This window comes from Typopeltis vanoorti, chromosome 4 (genome assembly GCF_054136105.1).
Source record: "Typopeltis vanoorti isolate ZY-2024b chromosome 4, IOZ_Tvanoo_1.0, whole genome shotgun sequence".
NCBI classification, from domain to species: Eukaryota; Metazoa; Arthropoda; class Arachnida; order Uropygi; family Thelyphonidae; genus Typopeltis; species Typopeltis vanoorti.
The window spans coordinates 162336050-162351414 of NC_143552.1; the positions used below are offsets into that span (position 1 = coordinate 162336050).

General features: G+C 36.4%; 1 protein-coding gene across 2 annotated transcripts in view; it reads left to right on the forward strand.

The window, feature by feature from the left end:
- pasha (microprocessor complex subunit partner of drosha) overlaps nucleotides 1-15365 on the forward strand; it is a 366059-nt gene that overhangs the window by 317410 nt on the left and 33284 nt on the right. For both annotated transcript variants that reach the window (XM_090391560.1, XM_090391561.1), the window contains exon 15: nucleotides 10113-10169. In XM_090391560.1, coding sequence (XP_090247686.1) covers nucleotides 10113-10169 — 57 coding nt within the window. The remainder of the gene's footprint in view (nucleotides 1-10112; nucleotides 10170-15365) is intronic.

Sequence of the window (15365 nt, forward strand, 5' to 3'; positions counted from 1 at the left end):
ATAATAATCTTTAGACTTAAGGATAACTGTAGAATTTCCCTTATCAGCTTTTGTAATAATGATATCTTTGTTTTTCTTCAAGTTGAGAATTGCCTTTCTATCATAAGGAGATGTGTTGAGAATAGGTTGTTTGGCTTTGGCTAGGATTATCGTACTTTTGAATCTAATAGTAAGATATTGGCTACGTTTTGCGGTGGATATAGGCCTTTTTTCAATTCCACAAATGAAATACATTTTACGAATGTGTTTGGGTGTAATTGCAAAGTTAAAACCTTTTTTTAGAATGTCGGATTCATTTTTTGTGAGACTATGATTTGACAAATTAAAAATCACTTTGTCGTCCGGAAGGTTGTTTTGTGTCCGATATTTTTTCTTGTAAAGTTCATTGAATTTCCTAATTTGTTTGTCCTTATAAAGTTTGAAAGTTTTTTCATAACTGTGCTGTATCATATGATCTAATTGATTCCATATGGTATATTCTAAATTGTTAGAAATGTCATCAAAGAACTTGCGGCAATTAATATCACTTTTATTTAGTTCGTATCTCGTGTGTTGAATCCTTTCTCTTACAAGCGCTTATGGATAAAATCAACTCAATACATAACAAGATAAAATTCACTCTGGAAGTGGAAAACATCAGCCAACTGCATTTTTTAGACATCTTGATAAAGAAACAATCAAATAGTGTCAAATTATCTATTTACAGAAAGCCCACAGATACTGGAAGATATCTTCATTATACTTCAAACTATCACAAGACACACAAACTGAGCATTATCCACATGTTGAAATATAGGGCCAGAAAGTTTATATCAGAAGAGGAGGATACACAGACTGAACTCTCACTAATAGCCAACACATTATCACAAAATGGATATCCTCAAAACATCATCAAAAAATATCTATACGGTGACAACCCCGGACAAGAAGAATCATGCTCCCAGCACATTTCTACTGTAGTGATCCCTTTCATCAGGTCAATTTCTTATCAAATAGCCAGAATACTAAGAGCCTACAACATCAGAGTGGTCTTCAAACCAACCACCAGCATCAGACAAGTTTTAGGATCCCCAAAAGATAAGGTGCCATTCTACAATATCCAGGAGTATATTACATTCCTCGCTCCTGTGGTCTTGCCTACATGGGACAAACTTCACGAAGTTTAGAAATCAGACAAAAAGAACATGTTGGTGATGTAAACCACAACAGGAGTATCTCTTCTGGCTTAGCACATCATTCTGTACGTCTAATCACAATAGAGTGGCAAAACAGCTCCATGCCATATCTGGATGACGACTACAGACAACGTTTTATTCAAGAAAGCTACAACAGTGTTAATAACCGGCAGAAACCTCAACAGAAATCAGGATGCAATTCTAAACAGTTCATGGAAAAACCTGATCCTCTCTCTAAATCAATCTGAACTACAGCTAGCCAGTAATCACATTACACGTTTACAACAAACACACGTGTGATAATGAATAAGAACAATAAGTCCTCTCTGTCACGCGAATGTGTAACCTTAGCTACTAGCTGGTTTACAATGTTTTTTATGTTCCTTTCAATTTGCATTTACTAGTTTTTATGTCTTTCCGTAAACGCCTTGAAAAAGCCAGACAGTTTGCTGGGAAAAACTGGTAGGCTATTATGTAAGTTTGTTTGTAAATGGTCTGTATAAAATAAGTTTGTATTTTAAGAAGAAAGTGAACTTGATACAAGTATAGAAGAACAAATTTTAGAAGCTCCTCCAACCAATGCCCAGATGCAAGAAGCTCATGGCCCTAGAGACTGGAAGAAGTCAGTTTTCATACCACTACACAAGAAAGGTGATATGAAGGCATGCAAGAATTATAGAACTATTAGTTTGATATCTCATGCAAGCAAAATTTTATTAAAGATCATGCTAAATAGGATTGAGGCCAAAGTTGAGGCAGAGATGCCCGAGGAACAAGCAGGTTTTAGGAAAGGTAGGGGCACCAGAGATCAGATCCTTTGCCTTAGACAGATCATAGAAAAATATAAAGAATTCAGACTCCCTCTGATAATGTGTTTCTTAGACTACTCTAAAGCTTTTGACTGTGTTGAGCATGTGAAACTGTGGGAAGTAATGAAAAGAATGGGTTTTCCTCAACCACTATCAGGTTGATAGCCAACTTGTACAAGGAGCAAGAAGCCACAGTAAGAACAAATGTTGGATTGACTGACTGGCTTCAAGTTGGAAAAGGAGTTAGACAAGAATGTTTACTTTCTCCTCACTTGTTTAGTATATATGCAGAGGACATCATGCGTGAAGCATTGGATGAGCTCAGGACAGGCATTACGATAGGAGGTAGATTGATCAGTAATCTGAGGTACGCTGATGATACAGTACTCCTTTGTAATGACATGGAAGAACTAGGACTAATTCTTGACAAAGTTAACAAGATCAGTAATAACAGAGGACTTCAACTCAATTCTAGCAAGAAAGAGATCATGGTTCTCAAAGGAAGAACAAACAGAGAAGCTATTGAGAAACAAGTGTATCTTAATGGAGAAAGAATTGAGGAAGTCAGCAAGTTTGAGTACCTGGGATCCATTATTAATGTGAAGAATTGCTGTTCAGAAGATGTCAAAAAAAGGTTAGGAATGGCTAAAACAACAGTCAGAGACCTGTCTAAAATCTGGAAGGATGGATCTATCTCCATGGGAACAAAGTTGAGGATTTTAGATGCAGTTGTTTTTCCAACAACGACTTATGGATGCGAGACTTGGAACCTAAAGAAGTCAGATAAGAAATGGATATCTACTTTTGAGATGCGGTGTTACAGAAGGCTGTTGAGGATATTATATCATATACTGAAAGGCGTACAAATGAATGGGTGTTAGAAAAGATTAGTAGAACTTTAAGGCTCCTTAAGGATATTGACAGAAAAAAGTTAAAATATTTTGGACACATAGAAAGGATGGAAGGAGGACTTCTCAGAACAGTAATAGAAGGTAAAGTTCCTGGAAAAAGAGGCAGGGGTAGACCATCAATGAGATGGATGGATGGCGTGTGTGGAGTGACTGATCTTCAGAGAGTTGAGGCTGCCAGAAAAGCAAACAACAGGACTACATGGCGAGGCCTGGTGTGGAACATCACCGAGCATCGGAGTGATCATTCGGCATCTGTAGATGCCCAGTGAACATAGAGAGAACAAAAGGAAATCAGAAGATCAAATCACATGAGCTCTATACACAGGACTTTTTATAATATGTATCTTCTGTGATGAATGGCGGTGTGTGGACAAGTGAATGTATCTACCACTAAAATCTACCACTAAAAGTAGTTGGTTTTCAATAAACTGGAAATTCAACATGACCTGTAGGATTGTGGATTATTAAGGTATCTACACACAGGGGAGACGGCTGGTTTCATTTTCCATAGTGAACTTGATATGGGAGTACAAAGAGTTAATTTTTTTTCCAGAAATTGAAGTAATACTGTCTCTGAGTGGGACCAGACCACAAAGACATCATCAGCAAAGTCATATACAAGGTTGAGGGAAAATGGTTTGGAAAAGTTGATTTCTAGATGCTTCATAAAATAATAATAAAAAAAGCAGGTGAGATAGGATTGCCTATTACTGTTCCTTCAATTTCTTTGAACAACTTATATTCCACCATATAAAATAGCCTGCACTGATGGTGAATTTAAATAAGTTTATGATGTGTCTAGGAATTCAGATTGCAAAAATTGAAGATTCTCTTGTAGTGGAATTCGTTGGACAGGGAGACCATATCAAATGAAACCAGAATTTTATTATCAAACACACAAATCTTTAATTTTCTCTCTAAAGTCAAGGCTGTTTTTAACATAAAAACTAGTATAGCCAGTAATATTCAGAATATGACAAGAAAAATGTTTTGCAATGCAGTAAATTTGAGAGCCAATAGGGTCCACTGTTGGCATAGTAGATATGTCAACAGTGGGCTCTATTTCCAGCTCTTAACTCTTTGTCAGGTTTATGGACTTTAGGAAGACCATAGATATGTGGCAGATAGGCATAATGAATTTGCAATTATTCAACATTAGTAGCATCCCAAGATTGCATGTTAGCCAGTAATTTATTTCATTTTTGGGGGGGATTCCTGCTAATCACAATGTAGATTGACTTATCCCTCAATAAGATATGAATTTTACGATTATACTTGGTGGTATTCATTACATCAGTAGCATTATCTTTGTCAATTTTTGCAATGACAGTATTGGTGTTTTGTGTAAAGAATGAAGAGTTGTACTTCTGAGAAGGATATAGGTGATTTTGCTTAATATAAAGTCTGGGCAATTTTCAAATTAGATTTTGAAATGAATAATGGAATGATGGTTACATTTAATGTAGTCTCTCTGTTCACCAACACCCCATTACAAGAGAGACTTCAGTTTTTGCAATCCAATTTTCCTGAAGATATTGTGAACTTATTTGAACCCACCATCAATGCAGGCTATTTTATATGGCAGAACAAGTTGTTCAAACAATTTGAAGGAACAGCAATGGGCATGATTCATTTATGGAGCACATCCAAAAGCAACTCTTCCACAGCATTTTCCCTCAATCCTATGTATGTATATATATATGTATAGTAGCTATGGCTTCATTTCGTTAATCATGTCTTTGCAATCTGGTCTCACTTGAACACAGACTTACTTCAATTCCTGGAAAAAATAAACTCTTTGTTGGTGGTGTGTGCAAATTGCATCATCTCAACCTTCCTTCATATTCAACATTCCAGAGATCAGAAACTATTTTAGTCAATCACCACTGGACCCTCTCCAACATCTCTTTATCATTTTGAAAACCAGGTAACCCAATCTGTACACAGTAGTCCATATGTGGCCTAATCAGAGATTTTTACAATGGAATCAGAATCTTCTCTTCTACAAGTCAGTATCCTCTGCATCATTCCCAGAATTTGTTTGCATAATTATGGCAACATGTCCTCTAAATTTCAGATCTTTATCCACCATCATCCCAAAGTCTCTATTTCCTTCACTGCCAACAATATCTCCCCACCAAGAGTAAATTCTACATCCCATCTTGGTTTTCCAAATTTTAAAACCTTACATTTTACGACATTGAACTGCATCTCCACTCTCGTGCTCATTTCCTCGGTCTATTCAAGTCTTCTTGTAAGGCCACATCTGCTCTACTTCTCATAATTCATCTCAGCTTTACATGATCTGCAAACAGCTGTGTATCCCCATTCAGATCTTCTCCAATATCATTAACATATAAGTTAAACAGCAATGCCCTAAAACAGATCCCTGAGGCACACCACTAGTAACTTTCCTCTTCTTTGATATTGCTCCCCCCCCCCATTCACAACTTGTTGATACTCAAGACGAGTTTTTGGCCATGGTTGGAACTTCCACAGGTTATTGGCATTAGTGAATCATGGCTGACTGTAGATGATATAGCTAGTGGGACTGAATGTGATGGGTATAGTGTGTTTAGGAATGACAGGGAGAATAAAATGGGGGGAGGAGTATTGCTGATGAGCTGCAGCCAAGGAGAATAGAAGTTGAATTGCAGGATAGAGAAAAGAGCACATTTGAGGCAATTTGGTGCGAGATTATGGCTAGCAGAACAAAATATACAATTGGGTGCTGCTATAGACCAGGTGATGAAAAAGATGGTGGTGACAGTATGTACAAGCAAACAGAAGAAATGAGTGGAAGGGGGTAATTATTATGGGAGATTTCAACTATGGTCGCATTGATTGGAGTGAGGAGAGAACACACGGGAGGAAGGAATTGGATTTTATGCGGTTATTAAGGGATAACCATCTGTGACAGCATGTATCTGCGACAGCATGTAATGGAAAATACAAGGGGTCAGAGAGTGCTTGACCTAGTAATTACATCTGAGGATTTAGCTGTAACAAATATGACCACATTGCCACCATTTGGTGAGAGTGATCATAGGGTCTTGACTTCGGAGGTGACTAAAGGTGTGGAATTTACAATTAAGACAGGGTACATGTGGAATTATCGGGCTGGAAAGTATGACAAGCTTAGGAGTTTGATTGGTTCAGTGCCATGGCATGTACAACTGCAAGGGCTAGAAATTGATAGTGCATGGGAGGCAGTAAAGAAGTGTTTGCATGAAGCAATGGCTGACTGTATACCTAGAGTCTGAATAATAAATCAAGTAGGGGTTAAATGGATGAATAACACCATTAAGCTTGAGCTGCAAAAAAAGAAACAACCATGGAGGGAATTTAAGGAGAAAGGTGAGCGGCAGGCACATGAACGGTATAAAGCGCAGGCCAGAAGGGTAACGAGTGTGTTAAGAAAAGCAAAAAAGGATTACAAAAGAACATTGGCCATGCAGGCTAAAAAGAATCCTAAACAGTTTTTTTGATATGTTGCAAGTAAAAGGAAAAATGTATATGGCAGAATGATTTTAAAGAATGGCGATGGTAGGGAGGTAACTGAATCAGTTGAGATAGTTGAGTTACTGAGTGAGCACTTTGCAAGAATATATCATCCAGGTGGTGACATTGCAAAAACGAATAAACCAGTAGATTATACGGGAATTGTGGTGAATGAAGTGGAAGTGAGTAGTCTGTTGCATAACCTCAATGTCAATACATTTGTGGGATTGGATGGTATACCAGCTTGTGTTGTATGTGAAGCGGCTAAAGAATTGTCAGTACCCTTGACCATTTTGTTTAATTTGAGTCTCGGGTCTGAGTTAGTCCCGAGGGGATGGAAAGAGGGGAAAATAGTTCCACTGCATAAAGGTGGTTCCAAGACTGCTGTTGTAAATTACCCACCGATTAGCATATCAGGAATCATTGTCAAGGTCTTAGAGAAATTAGTCAAGAAAAGAATACAGGATTGGATAGATGAAAATAGGATATTGTATGGGGGACAACATGGTTTTGTGAAGGATAGATCATGCCTCAGTAACTTGCTCACATTTTATAACACAGTGACGGCTGAACTGGATAAGGGTAATGGTTTACAGTGATTCTACTGGACCTTACCAAGGCCTTTGACAGGATACCACATGGAACTCTAATCGGTAAACTGGAGCAGATGGGGGATGGATATAGGGTTGGTGAGATGGATAGGAGGGTGGTTGATAGAGAGATACCAGAGAGTGGTTTATTCAGGAGATGAGTCTAAAAGACAGCTTGTGACTAGTGGTGTGCTGCAGGGCTCTGTTCTTGGACCACTGCTTTTCAATTTTTTCATCGATGATATATGAAAGGATCTGAGAGGAAGTGTTCACTTGTTTGCTGATGATGCAAAGTTGGGTAGAGCAGTTGTGAGTCCACAGGATGTTAAAATTTTACAGGATGATTTGAATAGTTTGGAGGACTGGGCTAGGAAAAATGGATGTCAATTTAATGTGGCAAAGTGTAAGGTTATGCACTTTGGGGTGAAAAGAATAGCAGCAGTATATCACAATGGTGGAACCGTACTCCAGGAGATTGATGAGGCCAGGGATTTGGGAGTGTTGGTGAATAGGGAATTGAAGTTTAGGGGGCACATTGCAAAAGTGGCTAAATCAGCTCATCAAATCACTTGGCTTCTGAAAAATACTTTAACATGCAGAGACAAACAAGTTGTTGTTCCTCTGTATCGAGCCTTGATAAGACCCCATCTGGACTACTGTGCCCAGTTATGGGCACCAGGGTTTCTTCGTGATGGGGAGGAAGTGGAGAGGATCCAGAGACGAGTGACCAAGATGATAGCAGGTCTGTGGAATGAACCTTATGAGAACAGGTTGAAGATTTGTGTGTTGCAGAAATTGGTCAATAGGTGGAAAAGGGGTGATATGATTGAGACATTCAAATTACTGAAGGGTTTCTATAAGATTAATCCAGAAGATATTTTTGAAAATAGGACTGGTGGTGTGAGGACTAGGGGCCATGCATGGAAGCTGGGCAAGAATGTGGTTGACAAGGGTGTTAGAGCTAGGTTTTTTACTTGTAGAGTGGTGAATGACTGGAATAAGCTGCCAGAGTCTGTTGTGGGTGCTACGACCGTGAATGAGTTCAAGGCAAGGTATGATAGATACTGTGTGAATGTCGAATAGTTGTTCTTGACATGATGTTAGGGCCTCCCTCGATGAGTCTGTTGACTCCTTGGAGTTTCCCGGAATAATAATAATAATACTTATCAGACAGCTAATCTCCAATCCAATGCACCAGTCCAATATCCAACCTCATCTGCTCTAGTTTGACTATCAACTTATCATGCGATAATCTATCAAAATCCATTGCAAAGATTAATTATAACACTGTGTATCCATCTCCTTCATCCAATGCTGCTGTCACCTTATTGATGGCTCATGTCTTGATGAATTAGTGAAGATCAGACCTGATGTAAAATCATTCCTTGTTTTTTGTTGCACTGTAAAGGATGATTTTTTCATTTTCAGCACTTTTGAAAAAATCTGTACTCTATGTGGAACATTTTTGTTTGTTGCCATAATATGTGATGTTTTGTTTCAGTTTTATGTGTGATGTTTTGTTTCAGTTTTATGTGCTTCCAGTTCCTGATTTGTGTTTTTTCTTTCTTTCTCAACATCCTGGAAGTGTTTATATTGGCATATCTCTCCTGACCTGTCCGTCTGTCCTGTGTAGTGTAAACCACAACTACAACTGTTCTTGTAGATACCCAGTATTTTAAGAGGTGGATGGAGAGATTTTGGAGGTTTCAGGTGATTAGAGATCTTGTTGGTAAGGTAGAAGATAACTGTTCCATTTTTCTGATGCAGAGCAATCTTGCTATTTTATCTGTGACTGATTGTATATATGAGAGAATCACTGCTCCTCTAACATCTTAGTTTTCACGTTCATCCAATTGTCTTGGAGATTGACATAGGATTTTTTTTATTAATGTTCTATTGTAAGCATTTTTTGATAGGATGGTTCCCTGTTGCATAGGGAACACATAATGCCTGTTTCCTGTGCTGGGTGGTGATGAAATTTGCCATGTGCATAATGTCTGATATTTGTTGACTTACAATAAATTGAGAAATTGAGTGTGTTCTGTTTTGGATATCTTAACAAGTAATCAATAAAATTAGTTTACTTTCCCATCTGATTCTTTAATTGTGGAGTAATATTGGCAAAACATTCCCTGTTGTATAGGGAACACATAAGGCCTGTTTCCTGTGCTGGGTGGTGATGATGAAATGTGCCATGTGCATAATGTCTGATATTTGTTGACTTACAATAAATTGAGAAATTGAGTGTGTTCTGTTTTGGATATCTTAACAAGTAATCAATAAAATTAGTTTACTATCCCATCTGATTCTTTAATTGTGGAGTAATATTGGCAAAAACATTCCTAGCATATTAATAGTTATCTTTTGACCAGGCTGCAATCTCATGTGAAAACAATTTCAATACCCTACCTTAAAGCAACATCTGAACAAATATCACATCCAGTGATGTTTGCAAATTCAATCTATAAACTTCCTTCAAACCTGCTCAGAAACTGTCTTCTTTCTTATCATATACAAAGAATAAATAACTATCTCTCTTTACTTACCAACTGTCTATTAAGTACTCTGTTTATGTAATCTTTGCTAATTTGGATAGACTGACCACTCTGCTTTGATCAGAATCCAAGAACATTAAGATTATACTCTGTGTTTAGAATCTGATGATTCTGGCCTTGCCAGAATTATCAGATTTAGAACCAGTCAAAGATTCTCTATTTCAGTGGGTTCAGATGAACATCTTATATCTGAACAGATAGCATGGAATCTTTACAAATTCAATATATGCACTTCCTTCAATCGAGCTCAGTTTGAAGGAAGTGTGTAGATTCTAATTTTTGTCTTTTCAGACAACTTCCCTATATACCTGTCTGAATGAATTAATGTTTTTCTCAGTGCCTGCCACTGAGTCTCCAAGGTTTGATTCTTTATTCTTTACAAATATCATTTTCTCTTGAATAATATTTTTATATATGAGTCTAAAGTTCATCTCCGAAATCTGCTTAACTTTGATTCTTTTTAAAACTTTTGTATATATTTTTCTATTCAGTATTCATTTTTATTATGTTTAGCAGACCATCATATAGCATAATAGTTAAATAATCAACACTATTTTTTTTTAATGGTTAGGTTGTTTGTAAGAATAAAAGAGATGGCAAACAGCGTGCATCACAAGCTGTTCTTCAGGTATGTTTGTCTATACTTTTAGAAATAACATTTTTTGTTAAGGTTTTGAGGATAAAAATTATAAAGGGATATTTAATGAAGTAATTTTGTTTGTATCCAGTGAAAAGTTGGAAAGGATGCAGTAGCTTTTACAGCACATTTTACTTCTCATAGACAGGCTGACTTTTGAATGGTTTTGTTCTTAAATGTCTATCACAGAATACTGTGCATTGTTGTCTTGACATTCAGTTATGTCATTATGTTGCATATTAATTTCCTCAGAAATTCTCATTGGACATAATTTAATGACGAAAGCAAGAGATCAACGCAGACAAGAATTATTGCCAAATAACAACATATCATACATAATTTAGAAATATTTCTTAAATCAGACCTTTTGTTTTCTGTATGCCAGTTTGATGATATCAAACTGGCATAGCCATCATACCATATTCCTGGTCCAGGTTTCTTTGAAGAGACATGGACAGATATATCTTCCATGTTGACCCTCATACAGTATCATATTTTTATCTACCCATTCTTGAATCCTCTTTTTCACCAATTTTTCTAGTACTTTTATCACCATGTCTGAGATACTGATTGGTGTATAATTTGCTACTGCAGTCTTAGAATCTCACTTATGCAAGGGAATTATTTTGCCCTCTTTTCACTCCCTTGAAACTACCAGAGCTGAGACTTAAATTAAAGAGCATGGTCAAAGGCATTGCCATTCCCTTGCACATTCTTGCAAAACCCTAGTTAATATTCTGTCTAATCCCACAGCTGTATTTAGATTCTGCAATGTCTTAAGAACCTCCAATTCATCCACCTCTGTTCCCACATCAGTATCTGTCACATATGTTAAAGCAGTAACCTCACTAGGATGATATACCCTTGCAAAGTGGTCACTCAGTGATTCAACTATTTTATCTGCTTTTGTCTCCTTGTGACCCTCATCACACATTAAAGTTAATCTTCCATAGTCATTCTTCCTCTTACTTGCCACATAATGTAAGAACTATTTGCGATTTCCTTTGGTCTGCTTGGAGAGATTCTCCTCATAATCTGATTTTGCCTTCCTTGCCATGCTGGACACCTTTCTCTTTATATATCCTCCACAGCATTTCTTCTTCTGCAGCTCATACTTAATGATATTACTCATCCATCTAACACCTACCTAATTAACTCTCCTTACAATAGGTATTCTCTTGAACAGTTGTTACTCTATTTTTTCATGATGAATTCTACATTGTTTGTTGTTTCCATTTTTTAAAATTTTACTGATTTATGTAGAGACATATTAATGCTATATATTAATTATTATTACATAGACTTCTCTGTATAAAATTTTATATAGTTCATGATAGAAATGTTTTTATAACCCTACTCTTGAAAGGTTGAAAACCTGTAGTATGCTAGTTGGTTTGCCAAGAGGATAGCATATCCAAACTCTTTCCAGCAGGCTGTTTAAATCCCACCACTGGAATCAACATTTGCAAATATCTTTAAGGAATAGATTAATCTTATTGCCTAGTGGGAGATCATCTCCCTGCTTATTGGAGGCCTAAAGTAGTTTAAAAAAGTTTCATGTTTGGCTTTAGAACAGAGTTTCAGTTATCTAACCCTTACCTCACCCATGGTACTATAGATTTATAATCTTTCATCATCGATGGGAGTTACATAAAAAATATGCTATACCATGAGCAGGATACAGCATAGCATATTTTTAAATTTTATTTTTTTAATGTAATTTTGTTCTTTTCTGATATTTTAATTTTTATTATGGTTTTGCCATCAAAGAGCGCAAACCGCAATGAGTGAGTGATGAGAAAAATTGTGGAATGCACTCTTTGATCAACTGCTTGATTTCTAATCCTTCTCATTTATGGATCTGTGAGCACATTTTGATAAGATGTGTTACATACTGTAGTAACCTTAAATATTGCAGAATTATTTAAGGCTGCCGAGATGTATTTTGGCAACTGATAGATGGCAGTTGATTTTTTTTTTTTTTCATTTGTTGTAATACCACTAGCATTTGTTTAAACTTTAGCCTTGAGATATCCCAACAAACAAAAAAATCTACTATCTAGTGTATATCAGTTGTGACATAATACATTCAGGCAGCCTTAAATAATCTTACAACATTTAAGACTGCTACAGTATGTAACTAGTGTTATCAAAATGTGCTCACATATCAACATGTCAAAGTGGTGGATTAGAAATAAAGCATTTGTTCAGAGTGCAGGCCACATGAGGAAAATGAGCAGATGACATTGAAGATAGAACCCTATTAAAAACTAAGATATCAAAAAATAACTTAAGATCATTAATATTCAGGATGTGGAAGCATCATAATTTTCTGGTGTATACCCTCAAGTAATATACCAGATGAATTATCATAGTTCAAAACTATCATTTCAATATTAGTTTCCTACAGCTTGCAATAACTTTTTTCTGAATAATATAAAAATCTGTGCACACACAGATTTTTATATTATTCCATATAAAATAATTCATCTTGACTTATTTAAATATTACTTAGTCTAAAGGAAAGGGTAATCCAAGAAGTCTTCACAGTAAATAAACAAATAATTAGTCAAACCATCTTTAAGAAGTGGATTCAAGAGAACAGATTTAGCACACCATTTGACTACACATTTTCTCCATTAAACAATATGACATTATATTAACTTATAGTTAGAAACCTTTTGAACCACCCTTCATAACAGATGTTAATAGCATTCAAACATGAATAGTTATGTTATTGTTTTCATTTCATCTTCCCTTTCATGTCAAGTTCAACCTATCACGGCCAAGTAACTTGGTTTCTCCCTACTGCTTATGATATGGTGGTTAATCCTATTTGCATTGCTACTGTCTGTAAATTGTGCTCTTCTGGCCAGTTTGCTTGTTTTGTGGAATGAAAATCCTGAATTTTTGGGAGGAAAAAATCCTGCCACCACTGTATGCTATCTCACCCTCAGCTGAAAAGTCCTGGTAAATGCTCTTCATAACCTAGATGGCATTCAAACCCAGGTCTTTCTGATTGGAGGGTATCATTGATACACAAGCATGAGGGCTATTATGTTTATGCTGTTGTTATTATTATTATTATAATTGTTACTATAATGAATTTGTATTATTCCAACAAGAGAAAGTCCCAGGAATTTATTCAAGAAATACCTTTAGAAAACTGCTGTTGTTTGACAACAGTACCATCATTTCTGTCTAAGTGAAGTTCTTCTTCTTCTTAAGATTTTCTTGGAAGGTTAGAATATTAAAAAAAAAAAAAGATACTGATAGCCAAGATGCGTATTCATTAAAGTTAAATAAAAATCATTGTGATATCCAGATATACACTATCTACCAATAATTGTCCAGACACTTTAGCAATTTACAATTGATACCAAATCAGCTGAACTGACCAGGATGTTTAATATGAGTCTTAGAACAGGGAAGATTCCGCAGGAATGAAAGGAATATGTGGTATTTCCATTGCACAAGGGTGGTGCAAAAACCGATGTATCCAACTATCAACCAATTAGTGTATCAGGAGTGGTGGTGAAGATTTTGGAAAAATTGGTTAGGGCCAGCATTTAGAAATGGGTTGACAGTGAATATCTACTTTGCAATGAACAACATGGGTTTACTAAGGGAAGGTCATGTTTTAGCAACTTGCTCCCATACTATAACAATGTTACCATTGAACTAGACAAGGGGAATGGATACACCGTGATACTTTTGGATTTTGCTAAGGCTTTTGACAGAATACAGCATGACAGACTGCTGCATAAATTTGAGAAAATGGGCTTGGGTTATACAATATTACCATGGATAAGAGGATGGCTGACTGACAGATATCAAAAAGTGGTATATGGGCGTTTAAGTCTACAAGGTTAAGGTAACGAGCGATGTACCACAAGGATCAGTGCTTGGTCCACTGTTATTCAATCTGTACATTAATGATATTGGGAAGGATTTGACAAGTGACATACAGTTATTTGCTGATGCAAAGATAGCTAGGGTAATCAGGAATGCTGCTGATATGCAGTCTTTGCAGAATGATTTCGATAAGCTGGAATTGTGGGCATGGGAAAATGGGTGTCAGTTCAATGTCGGTAAATGTAAAGTCATTTACTTCGGCAAGATTAGATATCCAATGTTGTATTATATTGGTGGGATTAGGCTAGAAGAAACTGATGAGGCTAGGGATCTTGGAGTGTTAATAGATAGGAAGTTGAAGTTTAGGGGCCATGTGGCAAAGATTGCAAATAAAACTCAAAACTGCAATGCTAACTGCAATGCTAAAACGAACGTTTACAAAAAAACATAAGGATGTTACTTAAGTATAAAGAGCTAATAAGCTTCATTTCGGCAATGAAAACATTACTTAAATTAAGGGGATATTAATTCCCACATAGTTTTAAAACCGAATAAGAGACTCAAAGATTGGAATCAGAGAGTTTCTTGCCGAATATAGTAAACTATAAAGTATCGGCGAACACTAGCGTTAGCCAATGCAAGTGATCCTAGTACGTGGTACAATCTCGGGCAACTCGTTGCAAAGGTGAGTAAAGTTCAGATCACTTGCATTGGCTAACGCTAGTGTTCGCCGATACTTTATAGTTTACTATATTCGGCAAGAAACTCTCTGATTCCAATCTTTGAGTCTCTTATTCGGTTTTAAAACTATGTGGGAATTAATATCCCCTTAATTTAAGTAATGTTTTCATTGCCGAAATGAAGCTTATTAGCTCTTTATACTTAAGTAACTTAATGGTTGCACCTGTTTGGAAAACTCGTTCGCAAAGTACATAAGTTCTTTTCGCTATACACTTTGGCATTGGGTCTAGCTACTCACTGATGAAGCCTCAAAAAAGGCTGAAACCAGTCTGGGTAGTGACCTCCCTCCATAATGTAATAACAGCATACATTTCCTAGGAAATGTGTTTTTACATTATGGAAAATACCTAAGAATAGCGATCTGAACTTTACTCACCTTTGCAACGAGTTGCCCGAGATTGTACCACGTACTAGGATCACTTGCATTGGCTAACGCTAGTGTTCGCCGATACTTTATAGTTTACTATATTTGGCAAGAAACTCTCTGATTCCAATCTTTGAGTCTCTTATTCGGTTTTAAAACTATGTGGGAATTAATATCCCCTTAATTTAAATAAGGATGTTATTTTGCCTCTTTACAAGGCCTTGATA